Below are 27,794 nucleotides of genomic sequence, written 5' to 3'. Positions count from 1 at the left end.
CAAGGAAATACCATTTGGTACATACATACGTCGCAGCTGTGTAAAAGTGCCCACATTGAAACCCACATTCAAACACGAGATATTTACAAAGAAAGACGGTACACAGAAAGAGTTAGTTAGCCCCATGCTAACGCTGCCGCGCTAACGCTCGTGCTAACGCTAGCACTCATGCTAGCGCTGCGCTAGTGCTAACAGAGCCGGTTAAAATAAAAATTTACCAGTAAATATCACTGAAACACGCTATTAACACAGAAGCAACACGCTAGCACAGCGCCGGTAAAAGTCACTTCCTCGGCACATATATTCCACCGGTCTCATTCTTACCTTTTTCCGCTCGAGTGCCCCCTTGCGGCCGTTAGGGAAAAAAAATTTGCCGCATCACCGCAAAAACCGCAGGGTTGAAAGCGTGTGAAAAAAGTCGCGGCTTGTCGGCCGGAAATTACGGCATGATCGAGCCGTGAAAAGCACACACTCGTTGCGTACATTTTGACTAAAATGAGTAACTTCCTTCGGTGTAACTTGCGATTTTTATGAGATTAATAATGGATTTGTACATACATAATGAAGTGACTTCATTAAAAATGATCAAAACGAGCATGTTTTACCAAAGTAACTCTTCGTTTATTTCAAAGGAACACATTGGACACGAAACACACACAGAAGTTCCAGACCACAAGCCCACGTAGGTACACGCAGACACGTCGCATACACACACACACACCTCACAAAAATGTTTTATGATGTTGGGGTTTGGGGTGAAATTTCAGGACCTTTCCACTTGATTTGAATTTGACCTGTAAATTTTGACCGTCTCAGCTGTTCAATTTTTCATTCCGTTCTGTCCAGTTTCATCTTGTTCGCTAAGATGCTGAATGGCAAAATTGGCTGACGCTTTCAAGGTCCCTGCTAATGACACATCTGGAATAAATAAAAAAAATGATCTATGGTAATTTACTCATTTCATTTGGTTATTTTCATCCAGTCTTCACGGGATTATTAATGTCCATCCCAACATGTAATTACTTTTAATCATACATTTAAGAGGTTAAACTCTTCCTTCTCTGGATTTATTGTCTTCCAAATCCAAATTTTATGCAATTATCAATTTTTCTTTTTTTCCATTTCAAGATTTTGGAGCAATAAAATGACTCCGATTGTTTGGCTTGACCAAAATCAAATTAAAGCAATTTTAGTCTTCCAATTTTTTTTTTATAGGATTATTAATGTACTTTTTCGTGTCAGCAGACCTAAATAACTTTGAGGGACTCCAGTGCCGTGAAAAAGTATTGGCCCCTTCTCAAATTCTTATATTTTTTATTAGTTTCCCGATATTAATATTAAAATCATCAAACAAATGTCAACATCAGACCAATATAACCATGGTAAATGGTGTTTGCGGTTGTTGAAGGAAAAACGATTGAATCGTGAATTTATTGCGGCTAATTATATAACACAATTACAATAACAATTTTGGGTTAATTTTCCATTCATCCATCCATTTTCTTCACCGCTTATCCTCACGAGGGTCGCGGGGAGTGCTGGAGCCTATGGCAGCTGTCAAGGGACAGGAGGCAGAGTACACCCTGAACTGATTTCCAGCCAATCGGAGGGCACATCGAGAAAAACAGCCGCACTCACAATCCCACCTTGGGGCAACTTATTCATCCATTTTCTTTGCTGCTTATCCTCACAAGGGTGGCGGGTCGTGCTGGAACCTATCCCAGCTGTCAACAGGCAGGAGGCGCGGTACATCCTGAACTGGTTGCCAGCCAATTGCAGGGCACATGGAGGGAAACAGCCGCACTCACAATCACACCTTGGGTCAATTTATCCATCCATCCATCCATCCATTTTCTTTGCTGGTTACCCTGACAAGGGTGGCAGGGCGTGCTGGAGCCGATCCCAGCTGTCAACGGACAGGAGGCGGGGTATACCCTGAACTGGTCGCCAGCCAATCGCAGGGCACATCGAGAAAAACAGCCGCACTCACAATCACACCTATGGGCAATTTAGAGCGTCCAATTAATGTCGCATGTTTTTGGGATGAGGGAGGAAACCGGAGTGCCCGGTGAAAACCCACGCAGGAGCAGGGAGAACACGCAAACTCCACACAGATCGAACCTGGGACCTCAAAACTGTGAGGCCAATGCTTTACCAGCCGTGTCGCCGGGTTGATTTTAACGAACCATAATTTTCACTGATTAGCTCCAGACCTGTTTAGTCAAGAAATCACATAACATGACTAAACTGACTAAAACACGTCAAACAAAAATATCTAAATAAGCTGCAAAACAATGGCACGATCCCCCCAAAATGTAACAACTGGCAAGACATAAAGAACTTGTTTCGATCTCAGTCTGGAAACTGTCACAAAGTCACTCCAAAGTAAACCACAGGAAGAGCGCCATCATCCTCACATGTAGAAAACATGATTGCGGTGAACCATCCCAAGAGTGGCTGGCCTACAAAGAATAACCCAAGAGAACAGCAAAGACTCCTCCGGGAGGCCGCAAGGGAACCGGGGACAACTTCCAAAGAACTGGACGCCTGCCTTGCCTCAGTTAAAATCCGTTTGTGACACAACAATCCGGAAGAGACCGGAAACAAAATGGCAGCCCTGGCAGAGTTCCAAGCCGAAAACCACCGCTGACCAAAGAGAACAAAGAGGCCCATCTTTCTTTGTAAGAACGTACAAAAACTAAATATTAAAGTCGGGAAACTGCAAAAAATATACTTTTTCATAGGCGCATGATCCATAAAATTCCCCCGTTGTGGTTCAGACCCCGACCCCTCATCGCCAGCGTTTTGGGAGTGGCCGCAATGACGGAAACAGAAAAACGAAGAAAGCGACACGTAGTCTAACCGTCCAACGTGGTCTAGCGTCGAACGTGCACGTCCACAGAAGTTCAAGTGCAAACAGGAATGTGAGCGCCACCTGGCGACCTTTGTGAAGTATTGACACTGCATAGTTCACGTGTGTGTGTGTTTTCCATTATTGCCCACATTTGGCTGTGCATGTCAATCATTATGAATCCCGGATGCATAGACCGGTCGCCGTATTTGCTCCGTCGCTCACTTTGGGGATGGGGGGGGGGTGTCAGTACGGCGCAAAGAGGACTTGCGGGTGGGCGGTCCTGATGGGGCCGGGGGCGGGGCGGAGCAAGGGGGAGGGGAGGGGCGTCGTTGGGAAGAGCGGGGGGTTGGGGGCGTGGCCGTGGCGCTGAGGGAACGCGCCGCCGAGGGCGGCGGCCGCGGCGGCCATGAGCTGAGCGGGGAGGAGGTGGGTGGTCAGCGGGGGGCACGGCCGCTCCTTGCCCAAGGTCAACTTGATCTGCTGGAGCGCAAAAAAAAAACAAAAACAAAAAAGTCAAGACAAACGCACCCTCACTTGTCGCTTCATTAGGTACACCTGCACAAGTTGTTTACGTCATTAAGTCAATATTAAGAGCTTGTGCAGGTGACGTCAATATTTTCACGGCGCCATATTGATGGTCAAAAAGAGTTGCTCGACGGTATAGGGGACATTGAACCGGAGCAGACTTGTTGTGCTGTTGATTGTCACAACAGACGAGACAGATGTTCAAAGAGATCATTTTATGAAATACTAGCTGAAAAAAGGAGAAAATATCGATGGATTTCGGGAATTAAACTTGATGGATGGTGCCCAACCAAAAATACGCACACGCCTGTGTAGCGATCACTTCATTTCAGGGAGGAATTATTCTTCTCAATCTCAAATTACCAAAAAGTATTTATAATGCCAAGTTGGCTCATTTGAGAACAATGCGTATTAAAAAAAAAATGCGACAGGGAGTCGTCTCCAATGTATACGGAAGCGTGTTGCGTCCATACGTTAAACTTCTCTGAACCTCTCCCCGACAGACATTTTTTTTTTAAATATGCATTGTTCTCAAATGAGTCCAATACGTATTTAAAAAAGAAAATAAACCGTCAGTCCCAGTGATGTTTACGTTGGTTAACATGTGGCTGCAAAACGCTTCCGCGTACGGGGTCTGAAGCCTATCCCAGCGGTTTATTTTCTCTCTTTAAATATGCATCTGATTTCATTTGAGAACAATACATATTAGAAAAAAAAAAAAAAAACATGTGTCACGGAGAAGTTAACCGAAGATTAACGTGTGGCCGCAACACGCTTCCGTGTACGTTGGAGACGACTTCTTGTTGTTTTTTAACCCAATCATAGACAATGAATGCGAGTTTGTAGAAAACCAGGGGTCATTTATTTATTTAAATATTCATATTTGTATTGAAAAAATCTGACTGGCTCATCACTACGTAGGATTTATTCTTGATTGAGAACAGATCCATCAACGAAGTATTTGCATGCGTCCAGACTTTTCTTTTTTTTTTTACATCTTGAGTCAACCTTGTGTACATGTTTTTGCAACAAACAGAATTTTGTTTTCAATCAAACCTATCTTGTGATAAATGACCAGCTAGCGTACGGACAGCATCGACGCTTTAGTGAAGACGGTAAAACTTTACAGCGCGCAACAAAATCGGGACGGCGGCGGTCGCGGCTGGCGTGAGTTTGTGTTTGCGGGTCCTCGCCTCGCGCACGTGCTGAGGCTAATAGTGTGAAAAGGTGACCAAAGTTATCCGGCTTAATCTTCTGTAGCCGTAATGGGAAAGCGGCGCTCCGGCGGCATCGGCGCGTCATGGCTTATCAATCACTGTGGGGGGGAGGGGGGGGGGTGTCTCGCGAGTCGGCGCTCCTCTCCGTTAACGCGCTCAATGGCGGGTGGCGGAAAAAAGACATTTTCCTCACAACTGGGAGCGACCGCGCCTCCGAGGCTTCTCTAATACATTTGTTTTATAAAACTTAAATGAGCATATTTATCAAACTTTTTTTCGGGGGGGGGGGGGGTTGGGGGGGGCGATTTACTTTAAAAACCTTATGTGCGAACAAACTATTCAGTCCTGAATGATACTTGAAATAAAAGATAAAATAAAGACAATTCACTCCTACAGTCCAGTATGTGACATTTTGAATTAAGATGTAAGAACACGGGAAAGGGGTTGCGCCTCGTAGAACATTTCAAATATGATACAGTGAAGAAAATAAGTATTTGAACACCCTGCTGTACTGCTAGTTCTCCCACTTGGAAATCATGGAGGGGTCTGAATTTTTTTTGCAGAAAAACAGCCCCAAAGCATGATGCTACCACCCCCATGCTTCACAGTAGGGATGGTGTTCTTGGGATGGAACAAACACGCTTAGTGTAATTATGACTAAAAAAAGTTCCATTTTGGTCTCATCTGACCACAAACCTTTCTCCCATGACCCTTCTGGATCATCCAAATGGTCATTGGCAAACTTAAGACGGGCCTTGACATGTGCTGATTGAAGCAGGGGAACCTTCCGTGCAATTCATGATTTCAAACCATGACGTCTTAGTGTATTACCAAGAGTCACCTTGGAAACGGTGGTCCCAGCTCTTTTCAGGTCATTAACCAAGTCCTGTCCTGTAGTCTGGGGTGATTCCTCACCTTTCTAAGGATCATTGAGACCCCACGTGGTGATATTCTGCATGGGGCTCCACTCCGAGGAGTTGTACAATTTTGTCTCTGGTGTCTTTGGACAGCTCTTTGGTTGTGGCCATGTTACAAGTTTGAGTCTTACTGATTGTATGGGGTGGACAGGTGTCTTTATGCAGCTAACGACCTCACACGGGTGCATCTGATTCAGGATCATACATGGAGTGGAGGTGGTCTTTTAAAGGTCATAATTCCACTAACCATGTTTGGAGGAAGATGAATGATGTGCTCCATCCCAAGAACACCATCCCTACTGTGAAGCATGGGGGCAGGAGCATCATGGTTTGGGGGTGTTTTTCTGCACGTGGGACAGGACGACTGCACTGTATTAACGAGAGGACAACCACGGCTATGTATTGTGAGATTTTGGGGAGCAACCTCTTTCCCTGAAGATGGGTCGTGGCTGGGTCTTTCAACATGACAACGACCCGAAGCACACACAGAAAACCGAGGAGTGGCTCCGTAAGAAGCATATCAAGGTTCTGGCATGGCCTAGCCAGTCTCCAGACCTAAACCCAATAGAAAATCTTTGGAGGGAGCTGAAACTCCGTCTTTCTCAGCAGCGGCCCAGAAACCTGTCTGATCTAGAGAAGATCTCTGTAGAGGAGTGGGCCAAAATCCCTCCTGCAGTGTGTGCAAACCTGGTGAACAACTACAGGAAACGTTTGGCCTCTGTAATTGCAAACAAAGGCTCCTGTACCAAATATTAACATTGGTTTTCTCAGGTGTTCAAATACTTATTTGCAGCTGTATCACACAAATAATTTGTTATAAAAATCATACATTGTGACCTACGAGGAAAATTTCAGACCCCTCCATGATTTCCAAGTGGGAGAACTTGCAATATAGCGGGGTGTTCAAATACTTATTTTCTTCACTGTAAATTGAATAAAAGTCTATCGCGCCGTGATACGCCAGCACCTTATGTAAGTTCTGTTTAATGCAACCTAGATAAAAATGATTCAGGTCAATGTCAATTAGGTGTTGCCACGGAATCAAAGCTCGGTACGTGGCAACCTCTTTGTGGGGAGGGCGGGGGTAGGGGGTGCTGTTTCCTCTCGGAGTGTGTCGGCAGCTCACCGTCTGCTTGGTGGCTCCTTTGCTGTAGGGGGTGTACTTGGGCTTGGCCGGTTTCCCCGCCGCTCGGTCTTTATGACGACGACTGCTGATGTGCTGAGGACAGGACGCAGAACAAGAACGAAATTACGACCCCAGCCCAGAAAAAAACCTCGAGTGGAAAAAAAACGCAGTACAGGAAGTCTTCTGACTAACACAGTATTCAAAATGACCTCGAGTGTTGACCCACATGCTGCTTCATCTTGACTAATGACATTTAGGAGGCAATTTGGTTTTTCCAGGACAGAACATTTGTTTGTAAATTCTTGGAGTTTACTGGAGCCAATTAGTTTAGATGGTGAGGAGGGAATTATGAACAGTTCCAAAATAGATGGACGTGTTAGCACAAATCTCACAGGCTTCCGAAAAGCCTACTGGAACATTTGCAATTTATTTCATCTTAACCACCCCCCCCTCACAAAAAGGGGGAACTCAGATGATTACAGTTTTTAGGCAAGGAGGAAGGAATTATGAACAGTTCCCAATAGGAGTCAGTGTAAGCACAAATCTCACAGGCTTCCGAAAAGCCTACTGGAACATTGGAGCTTTATTTAATGTTAAGCCCCCCATCCTCACAAAAAGGGTGAACTGAGATGATGACAGTTCTTAGTCAAGGTGGAAGGAATTATGAACAGTTCCCAATAGGAGTCAGTGTAAGCACAAATCTCACAGGCTTCCGAAAAGCCAACTGGAACATTTGCAATTTATTTCATCTTAACCACTCCCCCCTCACAAAAAGGGGGAACTCAGATGATTACAGTTTTTAGGCAAGGAGGAAGGAATTATGAACAGTTCCCAATAGGAGTCAGTGTAAGCACAAATCTCTCGGGCTTCCGAAAAGCCGACTGGAACATTGGAGCTTTATTTAATGTTAAGCCCCCCATCCTCACAAAAAGGGTGAACTGAGATGATGACAGTTCTTAGTCAAGGTGGAAGGAATTATGAACAGTTCCCAATAGAAGTCAGTGTTAGAAGTCTTCGAGGCTTTTAAAAAGCCGACTGGAACATCGGAACTTTCTTTGGGTTTGATCAAAAAAGAACTCGAGCTCGTGAACTGAGACGATGACGTCTCGGCCTTAAACGAGGTTAAGGGAATTATGAACAGTTCCAAAATAGATGTACGTGTTAGCACAAATCTCACAGGCTTCCGAAAAGCCTACTGGAACATTTGCAATTTATTTCATCTTAACCACCTTCCCCTCACAAAAAGGGGGAACTCAGATGATTACAGTTTTTAGGCAAGGAGGAAGGAATTATGAACTGTTCCCAATAGGAGTCAGTGTTAGCACAAGTCTTCCAGGCTTCTAAAAATCTGACTGGAACATCAGAACTTTCTTTTGGGTTGGATCAAAAAAGATCTCGAGCTTGTGAACTGAGACGATGACGTCTCGGCCTTAAACGAGGTTAAGGGAATTATGAACAGTTCCAAATAGCACTAAGTGTTAGCACGAAAAAAAAAAGAGCATTTTGTTGTTGTTGTTTTTTTTTTTTAATCTGGTCCTGTGCGATTTTGATTAGTCATGCACACGACTGCTGCTACTGCCGCTTATTCTTTTTCGTCGGCATGAAAAATTGATGCGTCACGTCTGGGCGGAAAAATCTCAGCCACACACTTACAAGACTTACAAGCGCACACGCCGAAACAACAAAAAGATTATTTTGGGACGCTTGAAGCGAAGCGCGAATTGACGGTTAGCATCCGGACTCGTTTGACGTGATTTTTGGAACCATAAAATGGCTGCTTAAATACCTCCAAATGTTATCTAAGTGCACTTCTGATTGTAGTCATTAGGATTACGTTTGTTCAGGTGCTCTCAAATAGCTGATTAGCATATAGTTTAATCACGCATCTGATTATAAATCCCAAAAATGATTTCCATTTCTGCGAGGCAGCACTGTGCCCTCTTAAACTGTTTTGATTTTTTTAGGTTAATTATCTATAGAATACATGACGTTTTCATACTTTTATTGACTTATATTGTACTCATTTAATTAATCTATTTTATGAAAAGGTGTATATTACATTGAGTTTTTATTTATATATCATTTTTTTCCAGTTGTGTTTAATCTCAATGTTTAATTCAACAATTTTATTTTGTAGATGCAGATTTGTAGTTATTTTTAACATTCACATATATTCTTTAAGAAAATTATAGATGCAGATATTTATATTTAAATTGTGCAACTCACATGGTTGCTATGGAATAGTTTGTTTTCATCTTTATGCACTTGTGTGTTTTTTTTTTTTATACAATTACGCAAGAAGTGCATTTTCATGTCAATACCTTCTATTAATAACGCGTGACAGTAATTCATTCGGAAAGATGCTAAGATAGCTACGTTACATAATTAGTATAACGCTATAAAGTTTTCACACCAATCGGGAAAGTTTAGCCTTTAACTTTAATGCTCATTTTGTATTCTTATTGAATGTATGTTTTTAATGTTTTCGTAAATATCAGTGACAGATTTGTCACTTTTATTATACATAATAATAATAACTTTTTCCCTTCACTTTGTAAGAAAGCTTTTTTCAACTCATGCTTAGAATTGTAAATTTTTGATAACTTTTGGAAAATAGGAAATAGAAATAATACATAAATATAAAAATAGAAGAAAAACTCAACCATTATGAATCAAATTATGTTAAAGTGACACAAAAGAAAATATTTAGTATGACTAACAAGATAAATAAATATTAGACACAATTAAATGAATCACTTTCTATTATCCTCATAATAGTACACATGAGAATTGTTTTTTGTTGATAAGACAATCAAGTCATATTTTGAGTTTGCTTGAGCAAAAAAAAAAAAAAAAAACTCATATTTTTTTATTTGCTCTCCGGGATGACATTGAGAGCCGTCGACGCCGTTCGTCTTTTGTATTTGTAAGCTGTTCCGTCGCCACGGTAACGCGACCAAAACGATGTTCATATTTCCAAAGACTGACAAAAGATTCCTGTTGCGCTGATTCTTTTTATTTATTTTTTTATTTTTTTGACAAGTGTGAAAATGATGCAAGTGGAGCGTTGCCGTGGCAACTGACGGGCCACAGCCACCGCATTATGACAGCCACCAAACATGCGCTCCCCTTACGATCACTCGATACTCTCGTCGTTCAATCAAATAGATCAATACATTTAAAAAAAAAAGGTGCAAATATATTTACCGGTAAAACCAAAGAAATAAAGCAGATTCATTATCCGTTCATCCATTTACTGTGCCGCTCATCCTCACAAGGGTCACGGGAGTGCAGCTATCATCGGGAGGAGGCGAAGTAAAATAAATAAATAAATACATAAAAAAAGACTACTATCAAAACAAAACAAACACATTACGGTGTTTTTACATTATTTTCTATTCATAATAATGTTTGCTTGCTCTTGAAAGTGTTGCTGGACCTCTTTCATTTACTCTTTGGCAAATAACTATTTTTCTGTCCTATTTCATTTTATTTCAAGCTTTCGGCTAAACCAGGGGCCACGGGCCACATTGTTGTTACGATTTCCCTCAGAGGGCCGTCACAGTGAAACCATAGAACTCCTCAATCGCCTCATCATAGTTACACGTGAAATTTATTAACTAGTTTTGGAATTAGAAATCAAGCGAAATGAGTTTTTCAACCATTGTTCACGTCTGGTAACACAAAAATGCTTATATCTCAACATCATTTATGATATATGACAGTTTGAAATGTTGGGACATATTTTCACGAGAATCCCGGATTTTGACACTGATGATTTTCCTTCGCGGGCCACAAAAAATAATGCGGCGGGGCAGATATGGCCCCCGGACCTTGAGTTCGACACCCGCGTGCTAAATGCGGCGTCTCACCTGTTTCAGCTGCGTCTCGGAGTTGACGTGCACGTCGCACGTCTCACAGTAAAAGGTTTTGTTCTGCAGGCCCGTGGACGCTTTGCACGAGGACGGCGGCGCCATTTTGCCTTTGACCCCCGGCCGCGGGAAGGACTTGATGGAGCCCACGCCGCTGCGGGCCTCCAGCATGGTCTTGTGCTTGGTACCTTTTCATTCGCAAACAGAATGCGCCACCATGTCACCGTGGAATACTGTAAAGTGATTTTGAAGCAATCTTTTTTTTTTAAATCATGTTTTTTACCATTTGGATTTAGTTTCGCTACTTTTTAAAAACCTTCAATGTTAGCTCCAGAAAGAAGACCCGAAGCTTGAATCTTCAATCTCGGATGAGCGGACCAAGGTAATTTCTTGGGACTTATAACAAAGACTTTCGTATCTTCACGGTAATTTTTCCTGATCTTGGAACTGATATTGTGTCCATTGGAAAATGAAATTAAATCCATTTTGGAATAAAGCCGTAACGTAAGAAAATGTGTAAAAAGTGAATAATACGGAAGCAGCGTATTGGAATCTCTCACCGCTATTGTGAGCCTCCAACTGCGAAGCCGAATTGACGGCCACCTTGCAGAGCGAGCAATAGAGCAGGCGCCGAGCCTTCTCCTCCTCCGTTTCCGGTTCCGCTTCCTCGTCGGGTTCAACCTCGGGGTCGGGTTCCAGTTCCGGCTCCGAGGGCGAGTTGAGCTCGAGCTCCGAGGTCGACTCCGGGGCGTCCGGGCCCGGAGACGAAGTTCCGGCAAGCTCGGTCGCTGTCGCCGGGGTTACCGTGGGCTCCGAGGGGGGGGCCGGTCGGAGCGCGGGGTACGGCGGTGGGGGCGCTGCGTTCGGAACTGCATCTGTAGAGACATGCATTTTGGGGCAGGTTTTTGTTGACAGTTGGACTGAAAATTGTCCTGTCTTTTTTTAAACATAGAGTGTGATAAGGAGTTTTGGTCAGTGGCATTCGCCAGTTCGTTGTGCCCTGAATTAGTGCGTTGCATTCACTGACAATAGGAATCTCCACCACTGAAAATAATGTAGGGTTGAGCTATCCTCGTCACAGTGTTTCTCTGCCACCTCAGTTTAATCTCGTCTTAGTTTATGTTCCATAGTCAAGTCCTAGTTCATAGTTTGTCTCCTAGTCATCGGACCTCACTTCAGGTTTTTGGAACCTGCCTTTGCTTGGCGTTTCTGTACCTCTGCCTTCTCGGACTGCTTACACTGTGTACGACCTCAGCTTCGAATAAAAGTATGCCTAACATCATGTCCTCGTCTTGGAGTCCTGCATTTGGGTCCAGCCCCGCACCGGAGGTTCGTGACATTGAGCTTTGAGATTTCTTTTTTTTTTTTTTTTTTTTGTGAGATGATTCCTGTTGGACAAGCTTTCCAAATTTGGGGTTGCTAAATCGGGCTGAATTTTCAACCGATATGGACAACATTAGCCTTCAACGAAGTTAACTCGGATGGGCTCCAGCACTACCGCGACCCTCGCGAGGATAAGCGGCTCAAATAATGGATGGATGGACGGCAGCTTTTTTTGTGGATCGAGATGCCTACCAAAAGTCAGGTGGCAAAATGAACAAACAATTTCAAACAACTCAAAGGATCCCTGGAAATGGCCAAAAAAAATGTCCGTTTCGGCAGACGTCCTGCGTCTTTTCAAGCATTACTTTTGAGACTTTTTTTTGTGGGTCTATTCATTTTATATTGCCGGGTGAAACTGGCTTCAGAGCTGAGTTTTTGAAGACAATGTGTGATTTAAACGAATAAATAAATCAGACACTCAGTCTTGTATTTGGGAGACAAACGGCCACCTTGCAACTCGTCATCAACGGTCAGCGGCTAAGAGTGAACGTGATTGATCAATCACATTTCTCGGGATCAATACAAGCGGCCGCCGGAATAGCAACAAAAAACAAGGCAAGAGCGAGCGATGGAAGAGAAAAATCAATAGCGAACTCAAGTGTAATTCGCTCGGCGTCATTTCTCTTACACCAAAACAAAATGACCAACCGCAACAAGTCGGCTTTCTGGTTTTAGAAGGCAAGAAATTGCATTGAGCAGACACAATGGGACGGAATGCAGCGTGCTAACACAAAAATGATACAAAACAAGATCTGCCTCGTGTAAAAAAATGAGATTTTTTTTTCCTATACCTGTTTGCAGTATTTGATTTCGGACAATCTGGAGGTAATTCATTCACATTTAGTTTGCTGCACTCACACAACGTTCGTCAGGTGACAACAAAGGTCATCAAAAACTGATTTGGATCACAAAACGGCTAAATTATGCTACCAGAATGTAACATTTAGCCTGAAGAACACAAATTGGTCATAAGATGAGGGCAAATACGATAAAGGTCCGCCTCAAGTTCTGTTTTTAAAATAACCACATTGTTTTATGCTCATAAAATCTGTTTTGTGTAATGCTAACAAACAATGCAAAACACCATAGTCAGGTGCATCGATGCAATTAGCATCAATGTAGCGCTAGCTATAAGCAACGGCTATTTGAACCCAAATCTTAGCAACACAACGACTATTACTGCACTTTTCTGGGTAACCTCGTTGTAAAGCTTTTAGTTTCTTACGAATACCTGTATTTTACTGCCCCCTGGTGACCAAAGTCTGAACACCAGAAGGAGCGCCACAATATTAATGTGCACTGAAGCATGAAATCATGATGTATTAAATTCTTTACATCCTATTTCATTCTGACTTGACTATGTATTTTTTTGTAAAGTACAATATTTTTGAATTTTTTTTTTTTAAATTAAAAAACACAATACAAACATTTTAATTGATATGTTTTGCAAGACTGGAACGGATCAATGGGATTTCCATTCATTTAAATCAACAAAGATGACCTGAGAGTGTTTGTGGTAACAGAAGAATCTCTGCGACATTTGACCAGGAAAGTTGGAGTTTGCCATACCATTAAACGAGTGTGGATTTGATTAACCCCCAGACCCCAGGAAAAAAAAAAAAAAAAAACCTACAAAAAGTCATTAAAAGTGTGGAATTTGGCAACCTTGACCCGACGGACGAGGAAGTCAAGGCGCTATCGCTAACGGCGCTAACAACCGCCATCCATCTCGCCATGATGGACGGGAAAGTGAGCGAGTGGAAGAAGTCAAATGAAAAGTGAGGAAAACTCTCCAGACAAACGAGGACATCGATTCTTTTGATGCTAGGAAAAAAAAAATTAAATTAGGCACTTTTACAAGAAAAAAAATACAGGAATAAATTCATGGTATGACATGAAAAAAGTACACAAAAATGACAATATCTTAGATATTATAGCACCAGAAAAATATAACGGCAAATTGTTTAAAAAAAAAAAAGCGCCAGCAAAATCACCCCAAAAATTTTAACTAAAATGTAATGAGGAAAAATAGTATAGAAAAATTGATGTTCAAAGGAGAACATTTACTCCAACAAGCATTTTGCATCAATATTAAAAAAAAAATTGGTTTGAGCAGTAAAGGATGTAATTTTCAAAAAATATATTAGAATGTGATAACTTTTCATGTGTTGTCACATTCGGAGAAAAATAATATTAGAGGAAAAATCCTTGAAATCAAACAAAATCTGTCAAAAAAAATACAGAGTGCAGCCTTGAACTCTCTTTTCATTGAAAAACAACAAATTTCAAAAAACATCTCAAGGCAAAATCAGGTAGGACGTCTGCTGTATTTGGCACCTGTGATGAATAGTTATTCATCAAAATGCGAAAGTGTGATTAATCTTCTTTAAAAAAAAAATAAATGAATGAATTGACAACCATTAAAAAAAAGTCAGGTTAAAAAAAGGCAAACAATGGCGGGAAAGAGAAACTCTTTTCTTGCTCTTGCGTTTTCCGCTGGGATGTGATTACCTTTGTGAAGGAAGGCGGATGAAAAGCTTTTCATTAAAGCGACGGGCGCTCATTCCACACCATCGCAATTTAAAAGCCACAAATCTTCTGGTGGCTCTTCATTCCCCCCCCCCACCCCCCCCATCAGAATATCGATAAGCTTCTTATACAGCCAAATGTGCGTTCAATCTTTGCAATCTCGCATTTTGTCACAGTCTGGCACTTTTTTTTTTTTTTTGTCTTGGATTCCAATTTCTTCCGAGAGCGCGCAAAATGATCCGCGGCTAATTTGTGTTGCAAATTCTCGGCGCTTTCTGCAAATCTCCTCGAACGAGATCACCGGAAGCTGCCAAAATCTTCGCAGGAGGCCACCTGCCAAGTGGCTGGATTCTACGGGGAGAAGGGATACGTCTCAAATATTATTTGCATGTCTTTTTCAAATCCACAAACACGTACGCCATTCACTCATGTTTTTCTAACATCGTATTATCTTGACCCATCATTTGTAAATATTAAGTTTTGCTTGTGATTTGTTGAAGATGCGTTTGCGAATCAGCGGCCGCTCCCATTTTATTTTTGAGATGCGTGCAAATTGAATAGCACGTGCAAATTGTTGTCGCAGATATATTTGTGGGTTTGAAAAACACGTGTGAATAATTTTGAGACATATTGCGCCCCCCACCCGTGGGATTCACGCGCCACGGGGAGGAAAAGAAAAGGCAGCACGGAAGACCATGTGAAGATTGATGGGTGGAGGAAGAAGCATGTCATTATGAGTACAGGGGGAAGAAGGCTGATTGAAAAAAAAAAAATCACTTCAATATTTTTTTTGTCATTTGTTAACCTTATTCGGCAAACATTTTGAAATTTTATCCTTTTTTAAGTTAAAAGTGAGACTATTTTTATCCTTTGATCTTATTTCATATATTGTTTCTTGTAAAGTTGACATATTTACTTTTGTATGTAATATTTTTCTCCTGCAATTTAGAATTTAAAAAAATAAAACTTTTTCCAGCTTAATTTTTTTTTATTGTCTCAATATGCTGACTTTTTGGGGAAATGGGTTTGAACAAAAATGTTCCAATCTCTGTACAATTGTATATTATTTTCTCAAATTTTGACATTGCAGTTCAAATTGTTCACATTGTTTTATGTATTATGTAATTTCTTGTTTTTTATTATATGTGGCTTTTTTGTAATTTTTCATTTGCTCCTAACATTATTCGTTGTCCTTTAACCCTTTACATTTAACATCGCACTGAATTATAAAAATATGAAATTGTTTTTCAAAAAACATACACCCACACACATATAGGGGGGCGGCACGGTGGATCAGCTGGTAAAGCGCTGGCCTCACAGTTCTGAGGTCCCAGGTTCAATCCCGGACCCGCCTGTGTGGAGTTGGCATGTTCTCCCCGTGCCTGTGTGGGTTTTCTCCGGGCACTCTGGTTTCCACCCAGGTCCCCAAAAACATGCAACATTAATTGGACACTCTAAATTGCCCTTCGATGTGATTGTGAGTGCGACTGTTTGTCTCAATGTGCCCTGCGATTGGCTGGCGACCAGTTCAGGGTGTACCCCGCCTCCAGCCCAATGACAGCTGGGATACGCTCCAGCACTCCCCATAACCCTCGTGAGGATAAAGGGTGAAGAAAATGGATGGATGGATATACAGAGGGGGTCCCTAAAAATTTTCTACGCACTTTGAATAATATTAACTTATTATAATTTGAACAATTTTTAAACATGTAAAAGAATTTACAAATATTATTTAAAGTGTGCATACATTTTTTGGGGATACCTTGTATACACACAAACATACACACATGAATTACTACTACTCAAAATTGCCCTGAGGTGTGATTGATTGTGGTGCAAATATTTGTTTTTATGCGCCCTGTGATTGGCTGGCAACCAGTTGAGGGTGTACCCCGCCTCCTGCCCGAAGATAGCTGGGATAGGCTCCAGCACTCCAACGACCCTCGTGAGGATAAGCGCCTCAGCAAATGGACGGATAGTAGTTTTAGTGTTATGGGGTGAGGTGCACACCTGAGCTCCTCGAGAGTCTAAAACGTGCGCGCACACACACACACACACACACACACGAGTCCAGCTGTCCATTAGCGCTGACGCACATGAAGTTAATGGTGGAAGTAAAAAGTCTGTAATGATTCCTCTATTAAACACTTAGGCTGGTGTCCATGCGTGAAATGTTTTCATTTTATGTTGTTTCGAAATCATAGAATAATAACCACCAACCAGATAAATGAGGTGTTCTTGAGTGGAAGGAAACATTTTAAAAACAAATATGTTAATATAAAGGACAGAGAAAAACATCTCATCGACACAGTGGACAATTCCATCTTGCGTATTAATATTCATTAGCAGGTGCCGCCGGTGCATTGTGGGAAAGGCAGAGTCAGAAGGCGCCAGCGTTGCACAGGTGTCTTTCAGGATGATTAATGAGCGCCACGGCGACCAGGAAGGTCACCCGCAGCGGTTTGCGCGTGATGCGTTTGCAGTATCACAACGAGAAGTGTGTGTATCTTTAGCGTGTAACGTTTACACGGCAAACGCGTTACACATACAGGGTTTCATGCAGGTTATGTTCGGCGAGTTCCATCAGGAGATAACGTTACACGCAGCTCACGTGACACTCGCCGTCGAAATACCCAACCGCTGTTGGCATCGACGGTCACGAATGATCAGCGAATCACAAGTGAAGCATTACTCCTTGTAGTATTCCAGTCAAATGCAGGACTCCGGGGCAAGGACATGATGTCGAGGGTGGTTTTATTCCAGCCAGAGGTCATAAGCACTCCAAAAAAAAAGGCAGAGGCACAAAAACACACGGCAACAGGCAAGGTCCAAAAACATGAAAACGAAGTCATATTCCTACTAGGCGAAAAACAAGACTTGACTTAGCTGTGGTGGCACAGGAAGGCTGCTCGTGACAACGAGGTGAAAATGCAACAAGAGGCTCGTATACTCACACAGACTAATGCGGTCTCAAACACAACGAACAAACTCAAGACTTAGATGCCTGGCCTAATTAGTGCCAATCCGGTGCAGGTGTGGAGCTGCTAGCGGAGGTAGCTCCGCCCAGGGCAGCGGCCTGGCCACGCCCCTGACAATTCCTAAATAAAGACTTGGCATTGTCCAACAAATCAAAATCAAAAATCAAATTTGATTGTTTGAAAACTGTCAAGGGCGGCACGGTGGGAGCAGCTGGTAAAGCATTGGCCTCATAGTTCTGAGGTCCGGGGTTCAATTCCGGATCCGCCTGTGTGGAGTTTGCATGTTCTCCCTGTGCCTGCGTGGGTTTCCTCCAGGCACTCCGGTTTCCTCCCTCATCCCAAAAACATGCAACATTAATTGGACACTCTAAAATTGCCCCTAGGTGTGATTGAGAGTGCGGCTGTTTGTCTTGATGAGCCCTGCGATTGGTTGGCGACCAGTTTCGGGTGGACCCCGCCTCCTGCCCCTTGACATCTGGGATAGCTCCAGCACTCCCCGCGACCCTACATTTTAAGTGCCACGTAACCTAACACAACTTGCGCACAATTTGATCCAACTTTTTCAGCGCGTCGCCGCCAGGTGGGCACTTAAATCCAATGATCTCACCCAGATGTTAAGCAAAACCAAAACATTTGAAAACGAAAACCTGGCGCTATTCCCCCCGGGTTCACCGGCTCAAAGCCGCGACTCAAAGCATCTGAACGGAATCAGAGAAAGTTTTGATTTTCAATCAGCAGAGTTTATAATGGAAGCCGGGCGACATCTTGATACGCGCCTGTCCGTCTTGTGAGCTCAAGGCAGATTTCCGAGCGACTGGTACGTGATGTGTTTGAATAAAGCCTGCTGGTTTGTAAAAGTGTAAATTGATGCGTAACTTAGCCGGCGTGTAGCTTGTGTGGAAGTAGAAATCTTGAATAAGCACGAATTCACAAGCACGTTAACATTGAGTTATGTTACAGGCTAGCTAAATTATGTGCAACTACTATGTTATACACCTGTTACGAGTCATTTTATGTTACGTGCAGATTAAGAGCTAGCGTACGCAAAAATCACGCTCCATGCAAGTTACAGTACAATTCAGCTCAGAGTTGTTAGGCTAAACCAGGGGTGCTCAATGCGCCGACCAGTCGATCGCGAGGCAGTCTTGTTCGATCGCGGTAGTGTGCCAAAAAAAATAAGTAAAAGTCAGCCAATGTTCCCTCTAAACTGCGCACGTGGACAATTGTGCACCGCTGACGCAGTTTCTTCGCGGATATTCTGCGTTGCGCGGAAAAAGAAATAATAATAATCCAATGCAAATTGGAAATATAACATCAACCTATTCAATTTGTGGCATTTTGCAATGTGATTCAACAAGTGAGGGATGACTTCACATACGTACTGTAAAAAATGAAAAGAAGAAGCCACTGGTTTCTTTCAGGCAGCATGCACCGCCCACACTCTCATTTTCCTAGTTTATCTTACCCCCCTCCTCCACTCTTAAAGACATACACTCATATTGACAAAAGTTACACTACTTACGCAGCCCATCAACGTGTTTTATAATCACAGCGTCCGCCACCGCCGCTTTAGTTAGCAACACAGTCTGGGCAACGTAGAGCAAAGACGAGCTAGACATGCTGCTTATGTTTACTTTCGATATTAATGGATAAATTTAATGAAGAAGTGCTGTTGTTTTAAGATGCACTGACTGTCGGAGTATGTGAATAATCAAACACAAAGTGGTTAAACTGGACGAGATTTTCTCTTTTCGGGTGGGAAATGTCTGGTCTGAAGCCAAAGTAGAAAGTGCAGGATGAGATGGTGTGTCATTTAAAAATTCCACCTCGGCACAGCCTGATCCAGGATAAAATCACAGACAATACAGTGCATAGTACAATGCATCCCCCCCCCCCCCCAGCAATTTCCCCAACACATTGTCGGTAGCTCGTGAGAGGCTGGCTGCTTGAAAAGTAGATCTTGGAGTAAAAAAGAAAAAAAAAAAGTCTGTGCACCCCTGAACTACACACTGGTTATGTTACATGCCAGTCACGTGACTGACTTAAATTGTTCTGTTATAGCTATATTGTGTTAATAAGTTCCTTAAATATGCTGCCGACTTGCTACAGAGTTTCTTTTTCTTCTTTCTTTAGCCGTAAACATCATCTCGGGAGGACAAAACCACTGCATGAGCTCAATCACAACGGTGTGACATCACCAAAAAACAAAAAAACAACAAAAAATTAAAAAACCCCAGAGGAGGCGCTTTCTACCAACCTTTCCTGCCTGCGGTGGGCTCCTTGCCGTGCGACGTTCCTTTGAGCTTGCTCTTGGGAGCGTCCAGAGCTTTTAGCTTCTTGGCATGCTTGGTGCCCTTGTAGTGGGCCAACGCTTGGTTCTGCCAGGAGGAAAAAAAAAAAACAGCAGGCTGGATTGAGTCCGGGGACCGGGATGAAATGAAACATGAAAAAGCAGACGAGCGCGGAGACGAGCGCAGGGGCGAGTGAAGCGGCTTAGAGCTAATTAGTCCAGGCCGCAAAGCGCTAACGTTTGATTTTCCTTCTGCCAGCTTTGAACACATCTTACGAGGTGATTCACTGACTCCTTTCAGAGCAGGTTTTTTTTTTTTCCCCTGGCTTTTGTGATCCAAAGAGTGACTTATTCGATTGGAAAGTGCAGATTTATTGCATTACTTCTCAGACACTCGTGCCAACCTTTTGTCACTTTTGTTAACATTCCAGCGACTCGAAAATCCTGTTAATAAATTCTCGGTGAATCCAAGCGAATGCAACACGAACCGTGAGATCTATCACGGTGTTTTTTTTTTTTTTTCTTCATTTTTTTAGCCCTGTAATAAAACACTGTAAAGAATGAGTCATGTCATGACTCATGTGTTAAAAATAATAACCCAAAAAGGCAATTTTGTCCAAGGCTAAATTTTGAAGAATTTGCCCATCATCAAATCCTTATTTGGATAGAACCTTTTATACTTAAAAAAAAAAAAAAAGAACAAAATGCTTCTCCCATTGTAGATTGTTAATATAATTTTATATAGATATTATTAAATGTAAATTGTGGAAAAATAAAAATACATGAACAAGTAAGAATATGCATATTACTCAACCGCAATCATACATAATCTGTAAATTATCCTTTATGTACTGTATTAAAATATTTCAAAAGTACATATATTTAAAGGGGAAATGCTTGCATTAACAGTGTATCCAATAGGTCATGTATTATGTACCCTATTTAGACGTTTAATAGTGTTTTGAGAAGATTTTTGTCGACAATTACGAATTTTCAGGGCGCTGCCATTTTGGCGAGTCACATGATCTACGTATGTGACGTGTACTGTGCCGTTCCAAACGCTCGATTACATGGGACACCATTATGCCCAGCGTTGATTTATCGGATTTATCCTCATCTGATAAAGAAATAGCAGTATCGGTTGATCGGGAAGACGGAGGAATACTTCCAAACGGATTTGAACCTGTGGCTGTAATTAATGTTGAATATTCGGATGGTTTTTCGGGTGGAATGACGCTGAGTCTGACTACTTGGAGGCCTACGCGCCACATAAGTGCGTAAACAAAGCCCCCCGGGAGCTCCGGGCCAGCAGCCGCCACCAAAGGCAGGTCACGAGCTCCGGATGGCGGGCCTCCATCCGAGGTTCGACATCCGGGGAGGCCTTTAGCCTGGCTTCGGCGTCCGGGGCTAACGGAGCGGGCGGCGGCGGGCCACGAGCCGAGATTCCAGGTGGTGGAGGCTGTTAGCCCCGGACGCCGAAGCTAGGCTAAAGGCCTCCGCCACCTGAAAGCTCGGCTCGCGGCCCGCTGGCCGGAGCTCGCTCGTCAGGCTCCACGTCATTCCCGTCCGAAGAACCATCTGCGGCTGCCGGCCCGGAGCTCCCAGGGGCCTTTGTTTACGCACTTATGTCGCACGTAGGCCTCCAAGTAGTCAGACTCTGCATCATTCTGCCCGAAGAACCATCCAAATATTCAACATTAATTATAGCAACAGGTTCAATTTAGTAGGGAAGTATTCCTCTGTCTTCCCGATCAACCGATACTGCTATTTCTTCATCAGATGAGGATAAATCTGAGAAATCGGCGCTGGGCATAATGGTGCCCCATGTAATCCAGCGTTTGGAACGGCACAGTACACGTCACATACGTAGATCATGTGACTCGCCAAAATGGCAGCGCCCAGAAAATTCGTAATTGTCGACAAAAATCTTCTCAAAACACTATTAAATGAGACAGGATTTAGCATCACATTGTCAAAATATGGTACATATTACATGACCGATTGGATAAATTGTTCATGCAAACCATTGGATTTCTCCTTTAAAGTACATTTTACAAGTTCATTTAGTGAAGCTTCCGACCTAAAATACAATGTTGCTCATTCTTATGAATGATTAAAGTAGTGGCGGAGCCCAGATGGACATCCTCAAATCTTGGCCGTGTTATCAAGGTCGTGAGCCGCCCCCCGAAGGTCACCAGATAACGTGGACGAACGGCGCCGGCTTGGCGCAAGCGAGCACGTTTACTTCAAACAACGCTCAAGTGCCCTGCGAGGCACTATGGAAACAACCCCGTCGATAGTCATACAATAGCTAATTTATGCTTGAAAAGTTGAGCTAGGAAACCCTGCTGCGATAATTGTGGCCTGAGACCCCCTGTTGCCACGGCAACAAGAAGCCCTCAGTTCCAAACATTCAACACAAAAGAAGAAGAAAAAAAGAGCAGCTTTTTTTAAATGATATTTTCACGTTGTGTTTGCGTGCACGGCTGTTTGTTTGTCTTTTGTGCTTGCTGATCAATAAAACATTGAAACTGCATTAGTCCGACTTGATGCTATACATTTTAAATCAGGCTGGATAAATTTGCACAGGTGAAAGTGTTGAGTCAGCGCCGGTGCATAAAAAAAGGTTCACGTGGAGCACTTTAGATGTTGTTCCACACTTTTGTGCTCGTTAAATCTACAAAAACGGACATTTTCTTAACCAGGAACAAACCTGGAGGAAGTCAAAATCACCCCAAAATGGCTGCTCTGAACCAAAATGGATGACGACGTGTCTTCTTTTCGAATATGGGTTCTTGACACCTTTTTTTTGTAATAGATGGGCCTACAAAATTAAAATTTTAAACTAGCTTCAGGATCACATTTTTGAAATTTATGATTATTATAATTGTTCGCACGGTGGATCAGCTGGTAAAGCATTGGCCTCACAGTTCGGAGGTCCCGGGTTCAATCCCGGCCCCGCCTGTGTGGAGTTTGCATGTTCTCCCTGTGGCCTGCGTGGGATTTCTCCGGGCACTCCAAGCCACTTATCCTCACAATGGTTGTGGGAAAGCTGGATCTTATCCCAGCTAGCTTTGGGTGAAAGGTTGACGACACCCTGAACCGGTCACCCGTCAGTCACAGGGCAGATATCGACACCATCACTGAGTGGGAATCGATCCCACGCTGCCTGCACCAAAGGTAGGCAGGTGTGTACCACGACACCCATCAGTGACTCCCCCAAAAACATGCAACATTAATTAGACACTCAAAATTGCCCATAGGTGTGATTGTGAGTGCGGCCCTTTGTCTCAATGTGCCCTGCGATTGGCCGGCAACCAGTTCAGGGTGCCCGTCCCAGCATAGATCGGCTCCAGCGCTCCTCACGACACTCGTGAGGATAAGCGTCGAAAGAAAATTGATGGACGGATAGTGTTGCGGGGGGCGCTACTGAGACCCCCACCCCGACCCCTCCTAACAGTCGTACCTGCGAGTTGAACCTCAGCCGGCAGACGCCACATGAGACGTGCTTCTTCTTGGCGGCGGCGGCAGGCGGGAGCCCCAACGTATGATGGAGGACGGCCTTCTGCACCGGGTCCATCTTTGGTGGAAGCACAATTGGGAGGGACGGATTTAAAAAAGGAGGATAACATAGCGGGGATTAGCTGTCGATGAAACTTTCTTATTATTTTCAGGTCACTCGAGTGGCGGCATACCTTTAGTTTTGTTTTTACGTCACAGTTTGGCTCGCAAACAAAGCACAAAAATGGACCAATTCTCCCCTCCAAAAAAAGTCAAAGTCAAGGAACGGCTGCACCGGCAGCGTAATTCGCCTTTTGAGACCAGCTTGCGTTAGCGTCAACATTACACAACCGGCCTCAGACTTTGCAGCTCTCGCCCAAAACCGGCGAGGAGAGGGAGGGGAGGGCAGGCCTTCTGTGAGTGTGTGCGTGCGTGCGTGCGTGTGTGTGAGGCCGACGACACACGGAGTTGGCGGCGTGCGCTGGCAGCTCGGCATGCTGGGAAAGCGGAGCTGCGGAAAGGCAGCGCCAGTGAAAAACATCTGGGCTGTGACAGCGGACGATGACCTGCTGTTAGAAGCACGCGCTGGCCGGCGAACACGTTGGAGTTTTTTTTATTTGGGAATTCTTTTTTTTTGTTTGTTTTGTTTTTTTCACTCTTTGGAAGTGCACCATGGGAAACATCCGTCATCCGTCATCCTTCATCCTTCATCCCTCAATTGACAGCAAGCTGTCAATCTTCCTCAGTGTTGCTTCATTGCCTGAGTGGCGACTGATTGATGAAATCTTTTACCACATTTTACATATTTTTTTTTTCATTTTTTTGATGTTAAAACCTGGCGGGACGGCTGGAACCTCACAGTTTTGAGGTCCCGGGTTCAATCCCGAACTCGCCTGTGTGGAGTTTGCGTGTTCTTCCCGTCTCTGCTTGGGTTTTCTCCGGGCACTCAGGTTTCCTCCCACATCCCCAAAACATGCAACATTAATTGGACACTCTAAATTGTCCCTAGGTGTGATTGCGAGTGCGGCTGTTTGTCTCCGTGTGCCCTGCGATTGGCCGGCAACCAGTTCAGGGTGTACCCCGCCGACTGCCCGTTGGCAGCTGGGATAGGCTCCAGCACTCCTGCGACCCTCATGAGGATAAGCGGCTAAGAAAATGGATGGATGGATGTTTAAACCTTAACACAGTTTCAAAACCAATGCGTGCCTTGAAACCTTAACTGGGCTCGAAAGCCGTGCTTGAAATTTTTGGTCTCTAAACCCTAACTTGAAACCTTATTCCAATTTATCTACCTTAATCTAAAACCCTAACCATAGCTAAAAAAAAAAAAAAAAAACTACTTAGAAATACTATCCATCCATTTTCTTTGCCGCTTATCCTCACTTGGGTCGCGGGGAGTGCTGGAGCCTATCCCAGCAGGGCACATTGAGACAAACAGCCGCACTCACAATCACACATAGGGGCAATTTATAGCGTCCAATTAATGTTGCACGTTTTTGGGACCTGGGGGGAAACCAGAGTGCCCGGACAAAATCCACGCAGGCACGGGAAGAACACGCAAACTCCACACAGGCGGGGCCGGGATCGAACCCGAGTCCTCAGAACTGTGAGGCCAACGATTTACCGGCTGAGACACGGTGCCACCTTAGAAATAGTAGTCCTTGCTTAAAACAATAACCGTGCCCTCAAAAAATCATTTGAAACCCCAATCCTGGTTTGAAACCCAAATGTGGCCTTTAAATCCAAATTTAAAATCCTCATCCATATTTAAAACCCTAGTGAATATCTCGAAACCCCACATTCAAACCCTCATCAATCCAGTCTTGAAGCCCGAACCCTCACTAGAATCCCTTCCGCTTTGCGCATGGAGGAATCTTCTGCCTTTTGGCCCGGCATCAGCCGCCCGCCGAGCGGCTCGAGGGAGCTCGCCCGAGGGTTAGCGACAGCCGTCACTGGGAGCAAATGAAGCGGCGCGCTCGTATAATGTGAGCGCCCACACGCCTCCGACGACATCCCGCGCCGCTCGGCGCGCCGCGGCGTCTGCACAATCACTCGCCGCGTGATAGGACGCAGCATTCGCCACGAGGCTCCCGTCGCGCAAAAAAACAAGAGTGTGACCTCACTAATGCGCGATAACGATACGATACAATCGAAATGCGATGTCGTTCACCCCAATCACAGAACGCTACAATACGCAACAGTTACAATCTGATCGCATTGACTCCAAATACAAATATGATACATTAGCAATTATAATATGATGCAATACAGTCCACGCCAGTTCCAATTTCTAATCCATATGATTCACTCCAATGATTACGCGGGAGATACGATTCGCTCCAATTACAATTCAGCACACACGATTCGCTCCAATTGTGATGTGCTACGCTAAAATTCTGACACAATTGGACACATTTTTCTCTACTTATGATGAGATATGATTCACTCTAGGATGCAGTAGAAACAATTCACCCCAAACACAATTTCGTAGATACGATTGACTACGATTTAGCTACAGAAGTTACAATGTGCTCCAATTATTATCAGTAGAAAATAATCGGTCCAATTAAGATGCAATACAGTGCAATTGCGACGCCAAACGATACACTTCACTCTCGTTGCCATGACACGATTTACTCTAATCACAACGCAGTAGATATGATGCGCTCCAATTACGATGCCGTACACGATTCACTCCAATTGGAAGGAAATGCGCAGCTATTACGACCCACACAAAACAATTCGCGCCATGTGCGATAAAATATGACTCACTGGAATTACGATGCAGTGAGGTACAAACAATTTACTCCAGTTACAGTTACAATGCAGTACAATTACGACCTGATATTACACGTTTATGACGTTGGAAATACAAGGCTTTAAACACCAAAAATATTCGATCAAACCACACAATAACCCAATTTTAACTATCTGAATGCTCTCGTATAATCCCAAATGCCATAGACGGGGTAATAGAAATGAGCATACATGCAGCTAATTTAACAGACGTTGAGAAGCAGCAGGTGTGTTAGTTTGAGTTAACATGAGTTCACATAATTCAAACAAAAGCGACATTAAAAAAAAAAATCGAATTCTCTGGACTCGTCACGTCAGGGGAGGGAAGATGGCGGGATGCGGACAGCGAGCTCATTCGGCGCGTGTCATATGACAACCTGTCTGACGTGGCGGGATAACATGATGGGGATAAGACAACGGCGACGGCGACGTGTGACTTTTACACAACAGGACTGCCGGAAAGGACAAAAACTAGCGGTGATCTTTTCAAATCAATGACGTGACATTTACGGCTGAATTGCAAGCGATCGATACAGTCTCAAAGCACATGAAAGAAATGACGACTATTTCATTTCTGCTCTTGTTTATCAACATAGACTTTGATAGTTTGCGTGTTTAGCAAAGCGCTCCAAATCGCACACTGATCACACTTCTTTTTCATCGAGGGAAAAATCGGATGTAATATGATCAGGTGGTAAAAGCGTTGGCCCAACAGTTCTGAGGTCCCAGGTTCGATCCCAGACCCGCCTGTGTGCCCGCGTGGGTTTTCCTGCGAGCACTCCGGTTTCCTCCCACATCCCAAAAACATGCAACATTAATTGGACGCTCTAAATTGCCCCTTGGTGTGATTACGAGTGCGGCTGTTTGTCTCGATGTGCCCTGCGGTTGGCTGGCGACCAGTTCAGGGTGTACTTCGCCTCCTGCCCGTTGACAGCTGGGATAGGCTCGAGAACTCCCCGTGATCCTCGTGAGGATAAGCGGTAAAGAAAATGGATGGATGGATGGATGGAGTCTAGATGATTTGAGGTAGCAGAAGTATGAAGATGAAATTGGCCGTTTACCACTGACCATTTAACCTCGGCTTGAAACCTGAATCTGAAACTTCCACTCTGGCTTGAAACTCTACCGTTTGCACGAACCCTTAACCCAACCTTGAAACTCTTCTTTGAAACCCTAACCCTGTCTTGAAATCCGACATAGAAACCATCATTTGATATCCTGGCCCTTCTTTGTAACACCAAACCCTGGCTCGAAACCTTAGCATTAAACCCTCGAGTCATCATGCTTACCGAGTCATCAGGTAGGTTGAGCACCTCGTTTATATTTCTAATGAATTGTATATTGCCAAAAATATGCACGCTGAGGCCAGCCGTGCATGACGCAGAAGTCGTTTCCTCCAACGTGCCACCGACATTCCCACAGCCGACCAATACGCACTACGGGTACGACGAAGTAGTCTCTTCCGGGAGTGACGCGGGGCAGCAGGGACTGAAATGAGGCTACGTTCAAATTTTGCTAATTTGAAAACTACATATTGTTCTTTAAAAAGTATCTATTTGAAATTTTATTCCAGATTTTGGCAAGAACTATGGAAGTCGACGCACGATGGTTTGCTTTTCGCGGGGCCAGGCTGCTTGGCTATTTCTCCATGGCCCTTTGCAGCCGTGCGGATTTGTACAATTTTGTCTCTGGTGTCTTTGGAAAGCTCTTTGGTCTTGGCCACGTTACAAGTTCGAGTCTTCCTGATTGTGTGTGTGTGTGTGGGGGGGGGGGGGGGGCAGGTGTCTTTACGCAGCTAATGACCTC

At 43.8% G+C, this 27,794-nt stretch overlaps 1 protein-coding gene across 10 annotated transcripts in view; it reads right to left on the bottom strand.

The window, feature by feature from the left end:
• Positions 1 to 655: 655 nt before the first annotated feature.
• Positions 656 to 27,794, bottom strand: part of znf385d (zinc finger protein 385D) — a 143,609-nt gene continuing 116,470 nt past the window's right edge. For 8 of the 10 annotated variants that reach the window (XM_061821378.1, XM_061821375.1, XM_061821376.1 and 5 more), the window contains 6 exons: positions 23,158 to 23,271; positions 19,659 to 19,779; positions 11,072 to 11,386; positions 10,512 to 10,699; positions 6,640 to 6,732; positions 656 to 3,334 (listed from right to left, as the gene is read on the bottom strand). In XM_061821378.1, the coding sequence (XP_061677362.1) occupies positions 3,098 to 3,334; positions 6,640 to 6,732; positions 10,512 to 10,699; positions 11,072 to 11,386; positions 19,659 to 19,779; positions 23,158 to 23,271 (1,068 nt within the window). In that variant the 3' untranslated portion in view covers positions 656 to 3,097. Of the gene's footprint in view, positions 3,335 to 6,639; positions 6,733 to 10,511; positions 10,700 to 11,071; positions 11,387 to 19,658; positions 19,780 to 23,157; positions 23,272 to 23,386; positions 23,545 to 27,794 lie in introns of those variants that run through there. The other 2 variants (XM_061821385.1, XM_061821382.1) reach the window with 2 other exon arrangements.

The sequence above is a fragment of the Syngnathoides biaculeatus genome, chromosome 5 (assembly GCF_019802595.1).
Source record: "Syngnathoides biaculeatus isolate LvHL_M chromosome 5, ASM1980259v1, whole genome shotgun sequence".
NCBI classification, from domain to species: Eukaryota; Metazoa; Chordata; class Actinopteri; order Syngnathiformes; family Syngnathidae; genus Syngnathoides; species Syngnathoides biaculeatus.
Note: the sequence above shows the minus strand (reverse complement) of the source record. Positions and strands in the feature narration are given on the sequence as shown.